Genomic DNA, 19,482 nt, shown 5'->3' with positions numbered 1-19,482 from the left:
TAGGATTAGTTCAAGGTAACCCCAACCAAAGAAACCCTATTCCAAGAATAAAAAGGGCTGACTGGTTTAGATGGTTCAGTGCCTACCCAGAAAACTCAAATCTCTAACTTCAAACCTCAATACAGACAAAAAATTAAATGAATTGGTACACTAAATACTGCCTGCTACTGCATTGGTTTGTTGTGTTATAGCAAGTAAACTCTACTTTAGGTGCTGCCTCCAGATAGATTTATTGACATGCACTAGATTATAAAAACTATTTCTTTTTCCCTTTTTTTTGGTTTGTTTGTTGCAAGGGCTTGAACTCAGGACCTCAAGCTCTCAGCTATCACTTGACTTTCTTGCTCCTGGCTGGTGCTGTAACACTTGGAGCCACACCACCAGTCCAGCTAAAAACTATTTTCACACTTCTGCCCAACATGTTTCTTTTGTTACAGTTTTTAAAATTAGGTGTTTTCTTCTGTTAAGTAGAAGCACCGAACATCAGGTAATTGACTGTTTAATGACCATGAAATAATCCCACCTAAAAGACACACTCCTTTTTCTAACTTATAGATCAAATGTTGTAGAGATCAGTAGCATTGTATGTTTTGTTATAGTATGTTTTCCCCAAAATTAACAGAAACTATGGTATTGCTTTTTAGTCTACCTTTCTTAAGAGTAGCTTTCCCAGAGGTAGGTATGTTCAGATATAGAAAACATTAAAGAAAAAGTGAAAGTAGTTTTATTTTTGTCAGTTGTGGGGCTTGAACTCTGGGCTTGGGTTCTGTCCCGTGCTCTTCAGTTCCAGGCTAGTGCTCCACCACTTGAGCCATAGTGCCACTTCAGGTTTTGTGGTAGTTAATTGGAGATAAGAGTCTCATTTCTGCCCAGGCTGGTTTTGAACCTTGATCTTCAGATCTCAGCCTCCTGAGTAGCTAGGATTACAGGCGTGAGCCATCAACACCTGGCTGGTGGTCTTGTTTTGAGCCAAGTGTTTTATGTAGCATGTCTTGAGGGATGAATAGACTGTAAAGCCTTATAGTTTATCCATATAGTTTATATGTATAATTTCTTATAGTTTTAATGTATAATTTCTTATAGTTTATCAGTATAATTTCTTGCTTAGGCATTCTCATAAAATTCAGTATAGATGAATCCTTATATGAAGATCAACTAATATCTTTCTGCTGAAAATAGAGAACCACTCATATTGAGTCAAAACTAGACTAGGGTTTTACTGTATTAGTGCAGAAATAGTCTTATCACATGAATATTTAAGGTAATAAAAAGATCCAATTTTATGAAAAATTTTGAAAGCAGAATTTATTAATCACACAATTCATGGAAATGAGGAGCTGTAGAAAAATGTCATTCTCTACTTCTATTACTGGTTATTTGCTAGTATGTAATATTTATTCTACTTATAAGCCTTAAAATTCAGTTTCTGAAAAAATCTCATTGAATTGTAATTTCCCATACCATGCACTTTGCCTGTTTAAAGTATATGTACATAGTTGAGCAGATTTTAGTATTTACATATGAGCTATGCAACTGTCACCATAGTTTATTTTTAGTATTTTTAATTAGCTCATGTTAATTATATAAAGGGGATTTCATTGTCACATTTCAATACAAAATATTCTAATCCACCAATTATTGTGTGTGTGTGTGTGTGTGTGCTGTTCTTGGGGTTTGAACTTGGTGCCTGGGATTTTGTGCGTGTGTATAGATATGCACACATGTATATTTAGTGATCCTGAGTCTTGAACTTGAGTCCTGGGTACTGTTCTTTTGAGCATTTTTTGCCCAAAACTAGGCTCTACCAGTTGAGCCACAGTTCTAATCTGGCTTAGAACTTTGTTTATGTTGATACAGTCTTTTTTTTTTTTTTGTTGGTCATGGGCCTGAACTGTGGGCCTGGGCGCTGTCCCTCAGCTCTTCAGCTCAAGCTAGCACTCTACCGCTTGAACCACAGTGCCACTTCCAGCTTTTCCTGCTTATGTGGTGCTGAGGAATTTAACCCAGGGCCTCATGCATGCAAGGCAAGCACGCTACCACTGAGCCACATTCCTAGCCCTGTTGGTATATTCTTATGAGTCATATACCAGATACTTTAGTCCTGCTATCTCTGAACATAGCAGATGGTATGTACTATATGTGTGACTTAAATATGTTTTGGGTTTTGTTTTGATTTTCCCCTCAATATTGAGATTAAATCCAGGAACTCATTCATACTAGGCAAATACTGTTAACACTTGAACCACACTCCCAACCCTTTTGTTTGTATTTTCTTTCTGAGATGGTGTCATTAATTTTTTAAGTTTGCCCAAACTGAGATAAAATTCTATTTGCTTCTGCTTCAAACACCTCTTGGGTTTTTTGCTATTTTTTTTTCAGAGAAGGTCTAGCTAGGTAGAAAGCTATCTTGAAACTTGTGATCCTCCCCTTCAGCAACCTGGTACTGTTGTGCCAGGTTGCACTTCCAAACCTGGCTTGTGTTTGTTGTTTGTATTTAAACTACCACTTTTTGTTTGCTTACCTGTGTCAGTAATGGGGGTTAGACTTGAGGACTTTAGCTGTCAGAGACTTTAGCTCTCAATTGTCTATTTTGCTTCTGGCCAACACTCTAGCACTTAACACACACCTGTAGTCCAGCTTTAATTGGAGATAAAGTCTCAGAGACTTTTCTGTCCTCTAAGCCACCAAAGTAGCTAGGTTTATTGACATGAGCCACCAGCTTAAATAACATTTTTAGGGAGATTAGAGTGGATTAGAGTAGATTTTATGCATTATATTTAGTAAACTGCTTAAGTAGTTTGTATAATTTAATGGTGTTTATGGAGATATTTTGTGTTCACATATTTATATGTTAGGAAAACAGCTAAGAATTTATAAATATGTTCTGTTTTGGTTTTTTGTTTTTTTTTTGATCTGTTGTGGGGCTTGAACTCTAGGCCTGGGCGCTGTCCCTGAGCTCTTCAGCTCAAGGGTAGTGCTCTACCACTTGACTCACCGTGCCACTTCCAGCCTTTTCTGTTTATATGGTGCCATAAACAAGGGCCTCATGCTTGTGAGGCAAGCACTCTACTGCTGAGCCACCTTCCCAGCCCCATAAATACATTCTTTGTTATAGCTTGAGTTCTGGTGAAGAATTTCTAGATTTTAGGATTTCTTTGCCTATATTTTGTTTTGTTTTCTTTTTTTGTCAGGGCCTTGGCTCTGTCCCTGAGCCTCTTTGTGCTTAGGGCTAGGGTTCTACCACAGAGCCACTTATGGCTTTTTCTAAGTAGTTTATTCTCATGGACTTTATTGCCTGGGATTGTTTTGAACCATGATCCCCAGGTCTCCGCCTCCTGAGTAGCTAGGATTACATACATGGCTCTCTCTGCTTTTTTATATACACAATTATTAGTGTTATCTAACTATACATTCTGAGATGACCAATGAGATCAGTAAGGGCTTTTGTTTTTTGTTTTTGTTTTGTGATCTCACAACAACTAAGCTACATTCATGCCTCAGGGATGTTTGTTTTTATTTTTATTGTTGCTTATTTTATTATTTTGTGTTTTGGCTTGAACTGAAGGGGTGCTAGGGTGCTAATCCCTTAGCTTCTTTGCTCAAGGCAGGAACTCTGCCACTTAACCCACAGTTCCACTACTGGGATTTTGCTGGTTAGATATAAAAGTCTCACTAACTTTCCTGCCTTGAACCATAATCGTCAGATCTCAGCCTCTGGAGTAGGTAATGTTACATGTGTGAGCCACTGGCACCACTGACACCTGGCTGGTTGTATTTTCAAGGCAGGTTCTTGCTGTGCATCCCTGGCTATCCTGGCACTTAAAATCTTCTTGAGTGCTCACTGTAAGCATGCATTATACCTAACTAGAAATAATTTGAAAAAAGAATGTCATTACATGTAAGAATCTCCATTTCATAGTAAGGCATTTGCAAACATTTTATGGATCCATGCTGTTCTTGGATATTTTGTATAGCTTTAAGAAGTTAAAACAAGTTTCTAAGAAGATTGAACTACTTCCCCCTGAAAAATAATTATAAAGTGTTTGTATCTCACTGTTTTATAGCTAGGCATGTATATATAGCTGCAAAGAAGATTTGATTTAAATCAGATTGCTTGCGTAGCAAATACAGTTGCAGAATGTAGAAAAGGAATGAGTAGAATGGAACAGAATTTTAAGACAAATCTTCATGATGGCAAATTAGTACTTGGGGAATAAATGGCTCCTAGAAAATGTATTGGACTATTAGAGATTAAATTTTATATTGGATGCAGGTATTTTGTTGTTCCTTAATTTTTTTTTAAATTTATAGTCAGCATCAGCATCAGCATCACCATTTCAGTCTACATGGTATAGTGAATCTGAAATAACTCAGGGGGCTCGCTCAAGATCACAGAACCAGCAACGGGATCATGATTCAAAAAGACCTAAACTTTCCTGTACAAACTGTACATCTACCTCAGCTTCAAGAAATGTTGGAAATGGATTAAGTTCTGTATCAGGTAAGGATTATTTAATTTCTATAAAAGTTGCCAGGTATATATTTGAACTAAATTATTTTTTCCAATATATAACACAATTTTTCTTAGTTTGGGATTAAGCAAATAGAAATGGAAACATAGAATGTGTAACATTTTATGTTAAGTTAATGTTAGAACTGAAATTAACTGCATTTTGCATTTTTGTTTTGAATTTCATATAAATATCCTATAGTAAACAGGCTATTAGCAGACTTTTAATTCATTATAATTAACTGAACATTCCTAAGCATGTCTTTTGGAAATGATAAACATTATGTTATGTAATAATTATTTTTATGAGTTGTGGAAACTTGCCAATTTACAAAAAAATGATAGTGGCACTAATCTCATAAATATAAAAAGGAATTAGAAAACTATGATTGTAGCTGTCTTTAAGTAGAAAAGTGGCATTGGGCAAGTTATTTGCCTACAAAACTCTGTGGTCTATATTTTGTATTGCATATATTTCTTTTCATTCCTAATGTTCCTTAAGATAATTTAAATACTGAAAAATTCTAATTTTTAAAATGCCTATAGGATCAAAAATACTTGGAAGATAAATAAATGTAAGAAATGAAAAAAAATTCTAAGAATACTTATATGATTGCCAATTGAATTGATGTAAGCTATACCTATTTGAAATAAGCCCTTTATAGAAATATCACTGTTCATCTGAAAGATATTAAGATTAGTGAGTGAAATAAGGAGAGCATACCTTAGCATAAACAAACACTACTGTGCAGATCTATTTTGTTTTCTGTATGATGGCATAACATTAAATACACTGTGCCATTTCCCTTAAAAAAGAGAAATTCTTAATCTGTTGAAACTACAGAAGGTGGAGGCAAAACTGCAAAATAAGTAATGAAGAAAAGACAAAAGGTTTGTGAGTTAATTTTTAACTTAATTTGAACGAAATCATATACCATTTGTATTACAGTTCAAAACAAAGAATGAACTAAATGTTGCTGTAATGAAAGTCTTCTCCAGCAGATAGGATAGATCAGTGGTAGAGTACCATGCTTAATATATGTGAAGTTTTGAGTTCAAATTTCTAGCACTAAGAAAATGTTTTGTGATGAAATTGTATCTATGGGGCTGGGAATGTGGTTTAGTGGTACAGTGCTTGCCTTGCATGCATGAAGCCCTGGGTTCAATTCCTCAGTACCAAATAAACAGAAAAAGCTGGAAGTGGCACTTTGGCTTAAGTGGTAGAGTGCTTTGAGCAAAAGAAGGTCAGGGACAGTGCCCAGGCCCTGAGTTCAAGCCCCAAGACTGGCAAAAAGAAAGAGAGAGGAGAGTGGTGGGGGAAGGAAGGAAGGAAAAGAAAGAAATTAACTGTATTATAATTTATAATTGAACTTCCATCACGACAGCTTTGACTGTTCCCGCAGTTTTCCAATATTGCTTTCAATGGCTTTTTGTGTCTGTTTACATTTATATTGTCAATAGTTGTGGAGACTGAAATAATTACCATTTATGAGGGTAGATTTTAGTATTGAGTATGTTTTCATGTATAATATGTGCACATACTCAACGTGTGAGGCTCTGGGTGCGATTCCCAGCACCAAAGAAACAAAAACAAGAATGTTTAAGTAAGAACCAATTTTGCAAGTTCATTAAGTCAATGACTTTATGTTTTTCTGAGTTTTGCTTCTGCTAACAACTATATAACGGGGCTTCCTTCTGTATTAGTAAAGATTTATTAATAAAGATTGGAAACTTGGAAATTTTTTCTGAAATAAAACTTCTCCAATTATTTTAAGATTCTTCTTGGAGGCATAGTCAAGTTCCCAGATCTTCATCAATGGTACTTGGCTCATTTGGAACAGACTTAATGAGAGAAAGGAGAGATATGGAGAGGAGAACAGATTCCTCCCTTAGTAATCTTATGGATTATAGTCACCGAAGTGGTGATTTCCCAACTTCATCATGTATGTATAAACTGCATTGTTCAGTATAGCTTATCTAGTAATGTTATATTTTCTTTGTATGTCATTGAAATATAAGTACAAAAGAATAAATTTTAAGAATCTTAAGACTGAATGAAGGTTTCAGAATGTCATGATAGTTTTTAGTCCTTTGTTTTTACTTTAAAAATGAAAACAGTGTAAAAGCAGTATATGTGAATATTCAGATTCCATGTGCCGTTTAATTTTCTAATTTTTTTCCTTTTAGGGATGAATGTGCATGTCATACTTACTACTCAACTCTGGCTTGCCTATAATACAGTGCAATAAGTATTTCTAATTGTGAAATAATGTTGAAAGCATCATTTCAAAGCATAATTTAGAAATAAGCATGAGTGCCTTTGACCTACCTGTGTAGTTTCTATCTCTGTACATAGAAAGCGTTTCAAAAACAGTCACAGTTTAGGTTTAGGTTTAGTAAAAGTACAGGGACAGAAATAGATTTAAGGGCTTTCATGAGACAAAAGAAATCATGTACTTAGCCTTGTGTGTGTCTGCAAATTTTTCACAAATGAATCCTATAATGTTTCTTGTTTCGCTTGAAGATTCATAGAATTAGTTACAGTTTTGTGTGAGTCCATTTGCTTTGAAACAATGACTTCCTGTGGATCCCAGGTTAATCTGGAACTTGACATCTTTTTGATTTGGCCATCTGGGTTTTGGGATAACTGGGCTATTATGTTCAATTAAAATATTTTTTAAAAAAAAATTTAACACAAATGCCATAATATCCTATGTTGACTTAGTCCCAAGCCATTATTAAAAAGCAAAAGTAGTGAATAACTAGAATTAAGTATGACTGCTGTTAACTTGAAGATTAGAGGGAAAAGACCATATGTTGGTAGCTTAGGCCTGTTATCTTAGCTATTTGGCAGGCTGAGCATGGGAACACCATAGTTCAAAGCCAGCGCAGGCAGAAAAGTTCTCAGGACCCCTTCTCAACACAGAGATGGGGTATAGTGTTGCATACCTATTCTACTTTAAACAGGAACCCTAAAATAGGCAAAGTACATCCAAGACACATGCTGGGACAGGAAGCAAGACCTTACCTCAAATAATTCCAGTACCATAAAAAGGGCTGGAACCATGGCTCAGCAGTTGAGTGCCTTGTCTAGCAAACATGAGACCCTGAGTTCAAAGCTCAGTACCACCAAAAAATACTGCTTTAGTAAAGTTTGTCCTAAAAATCGCAAATAATAGTACTGATGTAGCAATCTCTGTAGAATGATTTTGCTTTTAGTCATTGTGAGTCATTATATTACATTAACTGGCATATTTAAAGTTCTGCGTCAATTTAGATACTGAAATGTTTTTCTATTATCAGTTTCTAAATTCAACTGCTTTTAATTAACTGTTTGCTTTTAATTAACTCTTGCTGTATTCTTTATCATTTATAATGGCAACTGTCACAGTCCTGGATTTTACCAGTAGGTATAGAATGAGAAATATATATTTTTTATAATAATAATGAAGCTGTAGGTAGGATAGCAGTATTCATTTTGAACATAATGTTTAATTATGGCAGTAAGTATAAATACAAGTTTAATTATACTGAAATTTTGTCATATAATTGGTTGCCTTTCCTTCTTTCAAAAATAGATGTTCAAGACAGAGTTCATTCTTCATATTCACAGGGAGCAAGACCAAAAGAGAACTCTGTAAGCACTTTACAATTGAATACATCATCCACAAGCCACCAATTGCCTTCTGAACGTCATACAATACCAAGTTCTAGGGACTCCAGCAGAAATTCTTTAAGATCACATTTTTTCCCAAGAGAATCAGAGTCTCTCCGAAGCAGTACACATCCTGGATTTTCTTATATTTCAAGTAGAGATGAGACTCCCCCAACAATAAGTAATTCAGAAAGGATTGGTTCATCTCAAAGATCATTTCCAGAATCTTCTGATAACGAAGGTAGGCGTACAACAAGGAGATTGCTTTCACGTATCGCTTCTAGCATGTCATCTACTTTTTTTCCCAGAAGATCTAGCCAGGATTCCTTGAATGCAAGATCATTGAGTTCTGAAAATTCTTACATTTCTCCAAGAATCTTGACATCTTCACAGTCTCGGAGTAATGCAGCATCAGCTTCTGAAGCTAATGATAATAGGGCTTCTGAAGCTTCTCAGGGATTTCGATTTCTTAGGCGAAGATGGGGTTTGTCATCTCTTAGTCAGAATCATAGCTCTGAGCCAGATTCAGAAAGTTTCAGCCAAGAATCTGAAGGAAGGAATACAGGACCATGGTTATCTTCCTCACTTAGAAATAGATGCACACCTTTGTTCTCTAGAAGGAGACGAGAGGGAAGAGATGAATCTTCAAGGATACCTACCTCTGATTTACCATCTAGATCTCATATTTTTAGAAGAGAAGCAAATGAAATAGTTCACCTTGAAACACCAAGTGATCCACTTGGGGCTGCTGCCAACAGACCACAGCCATCTGGAGCATCAAGTAATGCCTCTGTAGGTGGGTCCACATCAGATTTGCCTCATGGTGGAAGAAATACAGGAATAACAGGAATTCTTCCTGGTTCCTTGTTCCGATTTGCTGTCCCTCCAGCACTTGGAAGTAATTTGGCTGACAATGTCATGATCACTGTAGATATTATTCCTTCAGGTTGGAATTCAGCTGATGGAAAAGGAGATAAAAGTAAAAGTGCACCTTCAAGAGATCCAGAAAGACTGCAGAAAATAAAAGAGAGGTAAATTTGATTGCCCATCTTAATCTGTAAAGCCACATTGCATTAGACAACTCTTTCTAAAAATGACTATAATTTCCAAAACTGATCAATAACTCATTTCTTCCCTTATAAGACATTTAAATCTAGATGATGTTGCTATCTCATTGATAAATGGATCAGAATTAATAATGAAGTATGCAGTGGGGTTGTGAATTGCATCAAGAAATCTAAAGTTTACTTTTCACCAGCTTGGGATACACAACATACAGACAAATCAATACTTCGTTATACTATCCCTTTGCTGGGCATGCCTAGGAGTCTTTGATCTGAGGATTACAATTTGAAGCCAGCCCAGGCTGTGATACTCGTATTTCCACTAAACTACCAAAAGAGCTGGAAGTAGAGTTGTGGCTCAAGTGATAGAGTGCTAGCCTTGAGCAACATAAGTTCACAGACAGCACCTAGACTGAGTTCAAGCCCCAGGACCAGTAACAACAACAATTCTTAGCTGTCCCTTTATAAACAGTGCTAAATGGCATTAGCAAGAGGATTTCAGTTATCATGGATTATCAGTAAATTCGTATAAGCCTGATTGTTTACCATCTATTTGTTTCTTAAATCCTTTATGGAATTTAGTAAGATCATATTTACAAAATTTTGTTTTTGAAGTCCAATTATATATGGAATATATTTACTTCATATTTAGGATTGGCAAAAATGCCATCTAAGATTCTAGGCTTAGAATTACTCCAGTTATTTTTTAGGGTCAGTTGTGGGGCATGAACTCAGCCTGGGCACTGTCCCTGAGCTTTTCTGCTCAAGGCTAGTGCTTTACTACTTTAAGCCACAGTTCCACTTCGGTTTTCTGGCAGTTAATTGGAGATGAGAGTCTCACGGACTTTCCTGGCTGGGCTATCTTTGAATTGTGATCCTCAGATCTCAGCCTCCCAAGTAGCTTGGATTATAGGTATGAGCCACCAGCATTTGACAGAATTTTTTTGTATAAATGAAATGTTTTACACAGGTAAGTGTAACATAATACTGGTAAGAGGAAAAAGTGGAGGGGAAAAAGAAGAAAGACCAAAAATTCCAGGTCCAATCTTAATGGTTAATTTTATAGTTAGCATTAAAGTAATTTTCATGATAATATAGGATAGAATATTTGAATGTAGGGGCTGGGAAGGTGACTCAGTGGTAGATCGCTTGCCTTGCATGCCTTGCATTCCTCAGCACCACATAAGCAAAAAGGAAAAATCCGGAAGTGGCCCTGTGGCTCAAGTGGTAGAGCACTAGCCTTGAGCTGAAAAACTGAAGGACAGCGCCCAGGCCGAGTTCAAGCCGCACGACTGGACCCCCCACCCCCCCCCAAAAAAAAAAAGAATATTTGAATGTAAAATATATTTGTACCATATATGGTAAGACATAAAACTAACATTAGGGAGGCAGTAGCATACATTGTTACTATAATTCTAGATACTTTTTTACTTGAAGAAATATTCTATTCAAATCCTCAAAGGAATATTAATCTGCTTTCTAGATCTTGGGCTACTTTATTCCTACTTTGCCATGTAGCTACTGTTTTTCTGCTTTTAAACTTACTACTTCACAGTCATGTGGCTTATGCCTATAATCTTATGTACTCAAGAGGCTAAGATCTGGAAGCTCAGAGTTTGAAGCCAGCCCAGGCAGAAGTAATAAGCAGGGCTGAACTCAGGTTTTAGAGTGCCATCCTAGCTAATTCAAACTCCAGACCTGCCAAGCAAGGGAAAAAAAAACAACAAAGAAACATTTTTCCTTGTAGAAAGAGATTTACTCAGGAGGTATTTTAACTTCAGTGTTTGCACATTGTGGAAACTTCTATTGAAGAAAGCACTGTTACACTCTTGAGTTACCAGAGAGGGAGAGACTGTGTCTCTTTTCCTTTATTTTGGAGGATTTTAAGAGTTCTGTATCTAAAGTACAAAATATAGTAAATTTAAGAAACATAATTGGAATTAGGAAATTTAAAGGTAAAATAAATATCAGATTTTCATTTTCAGTGTTTCAAAATAATTTATACTTGAGGTCATTTCTGATTAACATAGGGCAGTTGTATATTTAACTCTTTGCACAAGTCTTGCAAGTTTACTAGGAATCTAGGTATACTTCAAATCGCTATAACCAGTTTTTTACTGTGATCCCATTTTAGAAGTTTATCAGTGTAAAAATTCAATTCTGATAACTTTGAAATGGCAAACCACAATTCATTAGGTGTTTGATTCATTGAAGAAGTCCTAAAATGTGTTCACAAGTGGGAAACATAGGTTTATATATTTCACCCTTATAATGTTGGATTTGAAGTATTCTAAAGGGTACTGCAGTTACTTAAAGTGATTTTTGAGAAATAGGGAACTTAAACTGTTACTAAAGGTAAAATTATATCATTTGAAAATCAGTGTTGATATAGCCTATTTTGTTTGCTTTTAAAGTAATTACTGCATTTTCAGTGAAGTTATTTTCATGATGGTTACTGTTTTTTTTGGGGGGGGGGCTGCCAGTCTTGGGCTTGAGGTCTTCGTACTGTCCCCAAGCTGCTTCTTGCTCAAAGCTAGCACTCTATCACTTGAGCCACAGCACCACTTCCAACTTTTTCTGTTGATGGGGTACTGAGGAATCGAACCCAGGGTTCATGCATGCTAGACAAGCACTTTACCACTAAGCCACATTCCCAGCCAATTTTTATTTTTTTCTTGTTATTGCTTTTCTTTTTTCTACTCAGCAAGCATAGAAATGACAAAAAAATGAAATTGGAATTATATATCAGAAGAAATGATTAAGTTGTGAAAGCTCAAGAAAATGTGCTTTCTTTTCTAGCCTCCTTTTAGAGGATTCTGAAGAAGAGGAAGGTGACTTATGTAGAATCTGTCAAATGGCAGCAGCATCATCATCTAATTTGCTGATAGAGCCATGCAAGTGCACAGGAAGTTTGCAGTATGTCCACCAAGAGTGTATGAAAAAGTGGTTACAGGCCAAAATCAATTCTGGTAAGACTCATCCTAAGAGATGCATGTATGTATACGTTTTGGTTAACAAATTCATTGCAATTTACTATTTATTAAAAGTCTTAATAATTATATCTAAATTAGTTTTGAAGTAACAAACACAGCGGTGAACATTAGCCTTGCTTTGTGAATGTAGTCATAGTACTTTTTAAAAATATTACCAAAGAACGACTTTATACATGAATAGTACAGTTAAAATTTGTAATTGCTTGGTATATCATATAAAATCCTTTTTTTTTTTTTTTAATCAAAGAAATACATTTACCAGCTATGTATCCTAGAAAAGATAAATTGCTTGTCATGCTGTGGTGTCATTTAGCAAATTAAGAGATTCATTTGTTCATGGATTGCCTGTGATGAAGCCAAGCACAATTCAATTGTAGGTGGAGCTGTAGCATGGTAATAAAAAAGATGAGACCTCTTGTGGTGGTGCTATTAGTTGATCAGGGGATGTCTTAGGGGAGGACATGTTACTGAGCTTAGTAATAGGAACTAGCTGTTCTAGAATGAAGAGCCAAGAGCGTTGTATCAGGAAGAATAGCTGCTACATGGACTTTTAGGTAGGAATGACTTTTGGTGTAGAAATTGAATGATGCATAGTGTGGCTGATATCAATAGGGGTTGGAAGAGGGGTGATATATAGTTGAAATGAGAGAGAGCAGAGGCTAGCTCATGAAGGACTTAAAGATAAGGCCTAAAACTTAGGAGTCTGTGCATGTGTGTGTGCACACGCACATGTGCATATGCTTACACATGCCAGTCCCGGGACTTATTAAACTAAGGGCCTGGGAGATGACCCTGAGGTTTTGTTTTGTTACTCAAGGTAAGTGCTCTACCACTTGAGCAACAGCTTTACTTCCAGCTTTTTGATGGTTTATTGTAGATAAGTTTCATGGACTCTCCTGCACAGACTGGCTTCAAACCTCAATTCTCAGATCTTAGCCTCCTGAGTAGCTAGAATTATAGGCATGAGTCATGGGTATGCACCTTAGATTTCTTTTTTTCATCTAACCCAATGATGAAACACACTAGAGACTAAAATGAAATAATCGTATATATATTTGCTTGCTCTAGAGAAAAGTATGGGGGAAAATGGAAGCAGGGAGACCATTCAAGAGTTTATTATAGTAGCATTTATCAGAATTGGTGATAGCTAGCTATAGATGTGGTAATGATGAGGACAGTGATAGAAATGGATAGATTTTGGATTGTTTTGGAGATAGATTCATTTAGTCTTGAATAAAGGAGAAAGAATAATTAGGGAAGCTCTATTTTTGCCTTGAGCAACTAATTAAATAGTGTTCCTTTTACTGAAATAGGGAAGTTAAAAATGGCATTTCTCTTCTGACGGACAGGTAACCAAGCATTGTTTTTCACAGAAATTCATGTTAGGTAACTATATAGAAAATGTCAATCATTAGCTACACCAGCCTGGCATTTCAGAAGAAATACTCAATAATAGTTTTAGTTATCATAAGGACATAAGTAGCATTTGAGGCTTTGAGATTAAATGAGCACCTAGAGAATGACCAGATGTCTAAGGATGCTTAGGATACCTATAGAATGGACATTTGAGTAGCAGCCTCCAGTCAGGGAAAAAACTAAGAAAATGTCATGTTGTGCAAGCCAAAAGAAATCTTTAAAGAGAGTGTGACTAGATTCAGAGCATGGCTCAAGTGGAGCACTTGCTTAGCAAGTAGATACATCTTGAGTTTAATCAACCCAGTACTGGTCATGGTTCAAGAAAGGTGAGACCATGAAATGAACATTGGATGTGATAAAACAGTTGCTTTTGGCATTCAGTTTCTGTGAAGTGATAGGTTCATGAAACTGATTAGACTGAACTGAGGAGATGAAAAAGTTTAAAAAGGGAGACTGACGCATAGACTTCTCCCAACAAACAACTATCAAAGAGACTGAAGAAATGAAGTATGCATTATAGATGGGGATCATACAGTGTTTTTGTTTTATTTTGAGGGAAGAGAGTTTCGGGCTGTTTCTCTATTTCAGAGAAGCCAATAGAGATGATTTGGGGGATAAAATGATGGAGCCAGGTACTGTAATCCTATCCAAGAGCCTGAGATCTGAGGAATGAGGTTGAAACCATCCTTGGCAGGAAAGTCTGTAAGACTCTTTATTTCCAATTAGCAACCAAAAAGCCAGAAGTGAAGCTGTAGCTCAAGTGGTAGAGCACAGCTGTGAATGAAAAAGCTCAAGGACAGTGCCCAAGCCCTTAAGTTCAAGCTCCAATATCACCACAAAGAAAAAAGTAATTAATGATAGAATACGAAGTTTAAAGGCTACCCTTTAATAGCAGAAAAGATATTTCAATTCTAGAAAACTAGTATGAATGATAGATGTTAATCAATTTGTTCTTTTAATGAGAAAGATGCATGACCTGCAATTTAATTGATTCTAGTTCTGTCTTCTTTAGGTCTTTGAGAGACGGATTAGAAAATTCTCAAACATGGGGAAAATAACATGCTAAAGCTGTATAGTAGGATTTCTAGGCAGCTGCAATGCCCATAAAGTGATTTTAATGTTGTGATTGTAGCTTAATAAAAGCACTTGTATAATATATGTGTGTTATTATATTTGTTTTACACACACACACATACATATATGGGGGGGGGTCCTGGGTTTGGCATAGAACACAGTAAAACTAAAATTAGTAGTAGTAGTAGTATTTTAGAGTAAAATGTGCATTTTTCAGATTCTTGAATATAGAATGGAGTTTATTGGGTTTGGCTTCTGGAGTAAAAATACTAAAGGGAATTAAGGACATCTGTAAGGATATAATTATGGTGGTCATAATCATGTAAATCAAAGCCAGTAGGAGCAGTTAGGGCAGTGATAGTCTCTTTTTGAATCTCATTGACATTGAAGAGAGTTGTCAGTGTAGGTTAGCTACAATGATAAATTGTTTACAAAATAAGCATAAGGTGGTATTTTTAAGTGCAGATCCTAGGGGGTGCAGTGAATAAGTCAAGGTAGGAAAGGTAATGTTTGGAAGCAAGACGGTTGAATAACTTAAGAATACAAAATGAATGGTCTGTGCAAATGTTGAAATAACCAAGAAATAAGTTGTTGAAGATAGGTAGCTGTCCAGGTGCTAAAAGTCATTAGTAATGAGAGGGGATGTAAGGTTTGCAAACACCAGAGGGGAGCAACTGTTTTCCCTTTTGGTTATGAAGTACAAGGGCCTCGGAAAAAGGAACATTGAAGAGTATATAGTCACTGTGGTTCAGGTATTAAGTTTAGGAAAGAGATTGGGGGCGGGGGTTGGGGGGTGGGGGTAGGGATCTGGAAACTTCCTGTTCCCAAGCCTGACACTTTTTGTTTAGTTTGCTTTGGTGGTAGTACTGGAGTTTGAGCTCGGGGCTTTGTGCTTGCTAGGCACTTCACAACTTGAGCCATACCTTCACCCCTTTTTGTCTTAATATTTAGAAAAATAGTATTTAAGAATTGACATGTGATTCTTCTATTTATACTTCCTATGTAGCTCAGAAAATAGGTGTGAAACACCATTATTGGCTGAGATGAGGTTTTTCTAAATCTGTCATTACCCCTATATACTCCTTTCTAAAAAAGCTGGCCTAATAGGAATATGCTTCTAATCTCCAATATAGTGGGCTGGCCCATGGGTGCTGGGCCCATTCCATTATGTTTTTTTGTTTGTTTGTTTTGTTTTGTTTTCTGGCTTTTTCTGCTTATGTAGTGTTGAGGAGACACCTTCCCAGCCCTTCCATTATGTTTTCATGGGACCATTATTGTATATGAATTTTTTCTTTGACCAAACACTACATAAGTATATAGTGAAAATACAATGCATCTGTCTACAACTGATTTGAGACAGGATGGTCAACATACTTTCTCAGAGGAGTACTTTCATCTGTTCTCTAGAAAATGTGCTTAAGTTACTACTCTCTTAATGCCTTTTTTGTTTACTATTAAGTAGTGCTAGTTATAAGATTTACCTACTCCTTGAAAACAGGGCTACTGCTTTTTTATTTCGTAATCTCCTAGTGCCTTTTGAATTCAGTGAATATATTTAATTTTAAATTAAAGATCTTTTCTCATAAAACAACTAATTTAGGATTTTTTCAGTTGGAAAGATTACATAGACAAAACTGAGTACTAAATTTGAGCCAGGAGCTTACAATAGTTAAATGTTGAGGATATATGAAATGAAAGATTTTTTTTGTTTGCTTTATTTATTTATTTTCTAATCATGGGGAAAATGGAACAAAATATTCTGGCTTTACTATCTTTAAATATTTCAGTAGCATTCAGAGAATTTTGTGTAGTCATTATAAACATCTCTTTCTTAAAAACTTTTTTATTAACCAAGATTAAAACCTCCTAAATCAGGGTATAGTAACTCCCTGATTTCTCTTCCTAATTCCTGATAAATTATGTGCTATCTTCTCTTTAAATTTGCCTGATTTAGATAATATCCTATAAATTAAATGTATAAAGTTTATTATTTGAACAAATATTTTTGTGCACTTCATTTCATTTAATAGCTTCACATTCTCATGTGATAGCATGTATGAGAACTTAATTCCATTTACGGCTTCTTCTCCTAGTCATCAGGGCAGTCACGTTGCTTAGATTTCACAAGGTCTTGGGCGTATCAAAGATACTGTTCTGAATATGTAACTAGTTGTTTGAAATGCTACTGAACATTGTATTCATGGTATGACAAAGTATTTCAAGAGGAAGTTGGAAGGATGATTTTTCATTGCCTCTCTAAGTGTCTAGGATATAGTTATCTAAATAAGGGTGGAGGTTTAAGTAGCATAGGAAGGAACCTGGTATGCACAGTGGATATTATAGATTACTATCTTCAGCGTCATTACTGGTTTATTGGAGTACACAGTCTCATCTTTCTTCCTCTTTTACCCCCTTTCCCCTTTCTTTTCTTACTCTAACTTTCCATTCTGATATCATCTGTAGGATTTTCTACATTTTAACCTAAAATTTTAAGGGAAAATGTTTTGTGAAAACAGTGTAAAACCTAGCTTTTACTTGTTTAATTTTTGTCAGGTTCTTCATTAGAGGCTGTTACCACCTGTGAACTCTGTAAAGAAAAGTTGCAGCTTAACCTGGAGGATTTTGATATTCATGAACTACATAGAGCTCATGCAAATGAACAAGTTAGTATATTTTGCCTAATTTGGTAAGTGTCTATCCTATGCTTAAAGGACAGCTCTTGAAGAAAAGATTTAAGTCATGGTCAGAAATTCTAAATTAAATACACTTAACATAATTCTCTCTTACTACATTGTTTATAGTTGTATCATTTTTTTTCTCTCCTCTCATTTAAAGTAAAAGACAATCCATGTTCATCTTTTAAATTTAATAAGATAAATTTTTCTTCTTCATAAATAAGTCTGAAAATAATAAAGGCTTAGGACAGTGGTCCCAAGTAGGCATGCCAACTTTACTTTCCCTAAATTGTAAGCAATTTAAATAGTCCAGTTAAAATGAAGAGCTCAGTATTTTTCTTGAAAAAAGAAATGTGTTTAAAAAGATTACCAAGGTTATTTCATCTCTCCAAAAGAAAATCCTGTAGCCATTAAACAGTGTTTTTCATTTCCTTCTCCTAGGTGCTAGCATCTCCCAATCCTTATTCTGTTTTATAGATTTACCAGTTTGGGGTAATTCATATAAATGAAATCACACAATGTAAAGTCTTTTGTGAAGCCTTTTAAAGTGATATATGAGAATAAAGGGTACCCTTTGAAAAATTGATTAAACCTATGTATTTTTCTTACAAAATATATACATAGATACAAGTTCTTATATATAGTTTAAGGAATTGGTAGATTGCTTGAAAATAATTGCTTAGATTCAGGTTTGAAAATCACTGATCTAAACAATGAAAATTAGTTGATAGAGCATAAATGCTACTTTTAATACCAGTTATAATTTTGATTTACTCTGCTAAGCTAGTTGTCCAAAAAGAAAATAACTTTCAGCAATGAAAGGTCTTAAATCCTTAAGGAATCTATAATGACAGGTGAACTATTGTAAACAACAGGGCAAAGTAAGTATATGCAAAGGTAGAATAAAAAGAAAGTATATTTGCAGGAGGAGAGTAGGTTTCAAAGGGATGTTTTTTCTCTTGTTACCTCCTCCTTTTCATATTCATCATGTCTCAACACCAGCTCTGGTTTTTCGTTAAAGGGAAATTTTTATTTAGTTATTTTAGTGATTCATGTTCTTAAAAAATTTAGAAGTCTGTAGGTAGAATCATTGTAAAGACAATGACAGCCTTGTTTCAGCTTCTTGGCTTTGCCTAGTTTTATATGTAAATCATGAGTTCTAGTGGCTTGATAACTACCCTCATTTTAAGCAATGAGTTTAATGTTTCCTCATTTTTTATTGGACATGTCAGATATGTGAATTGCCAAAATTGACAGTGAAAAAGTACACAGTGCTGTGTTCGTGATTTTTATTCACAGCTTCAACCAACATTAATAGGGTTGGAGTTGTAACTAACTCATAGATAGGGTGGTTACCTAGCATGTGTGAGATGTGGGGTTCTCCCAGCACAGTTCCCCCCTCCTTCTCTCCAAAAAAAAATCAACTTTATTTTTACCAATTAAAAATTCTATGTGAATTCAAGATTGTGTTTCCCTTATCCATACTTATATATAATCTGTTCCCTTTAAGCTAAAGTAAAAACAATTGAGCTATCTGGATGAACATTATATTTATTTAGGGCAAATGTAGTAATTTTTGAGTAAACAAACACTATTAACCATTTGTAAAAAGAAATGAGAGCTTTATAAAAATAAAGCATTCTACCATCAGCTTATTTAAAAGCTAAATTTATATATATAAGTTATTACATAAAGGAAAATGAGAACAAAGAAGAAAGAAATTTTAAAATTTGAACAAATTATGAAGGCTAGTCAGTTTTTAAGGAACTGGGTATGAATATATTTCCTCTAGTTTATCACTAAAGTGTGAATATCCGTATAATTTTAATTTTTCTTTTTTTCTTTTCTCCTGTTTGCTGCTCTATTGAAGGCTGAATATGAATTTATCAGCTCTGGTCTCTACCTAGTTGTGTTACTGCATTTGTGTGAACAAAGCTTTTCTGATATGATGGGAAATACAAATGAACCAAGCACACGTGTCCGAGTAAGTAATATTGGAGTAGAGGTAAAGGGTGGGTGAGATATGGCAAATGTTTGTTATGTGTTCATATTGTTTTCACTGGGGAGCTTGTATTGTTTGATTTTTTTTTAAAAT

At 35.3% G+C, this 19,482-nt stretch overlaps 1 protein-coding gene across 6 annotated transcripts in view; it reads left to right on the top strand.

Moving 5' to 3' along the window:
* Marchf7 (membrane associated ring-CH-type finger 7) overlaps positions 1-19,482 on the top strand; it is a 37,323-nt gene that overhangs the window by 12,818 nt on the left and 5,023 nt on the right. For 3 of the 6 annotated variants that reach the window (XM_070022577.1, XM_070022574.1, XM_070022576.1), the window contains exons 3-8: positions 4,312-4,501; positions 6,286-6,453; positions 8,089-9,196; positions 12,029-12,198; positions 17,266-17,375; positions 19,258-19,371. In XM_070022577.1, the coding sequence (XP_069878678.1) occupies positions 4,312-4,501; positions 6,286-6,453; positions 8,089-9,196; positions 12,029-12,198; positions 17,266-17,375; positions 19,258-19,371 (1,860 nt within the window). The remainder of the gene's footprint in view (positions 1-4,311; positions 4,502-6,285; positions 6,454-8,088; positions 9,197-12,028; positions 12,199-17,265; positions 17,376-19,257; positions 19,372-19,482) is intronic. The other 3 variants (XM_070022581.1, XM_070022579.1, XM_070022578.1) reach the window with 2 other exon arrangements.

The sequence above is a fragment of the Dipodomys merriami genome, unplaced genomic scaffold (genome assembly GCF_024711535.1).
Source record: "Dipodomys merriami isolate MVZ:Mamm:240054 unplaced genomic scaffold, mDipMer1.0.p SCAF_1, whole genome shotgun sequence".
Classification (NCBI taxonomy): domain Eukaryota; kingdom Metazoa; phylum Chordata; class Mammalia; order Rodentia; family Heteromyidae; genus Dipodomys; species Dipodomys merriami.
The sequence above is the reverse complement of the archived record's forward strand: the minus strand, read 5'-3'. Positions and strand labels throughout refer to the sequence as shown.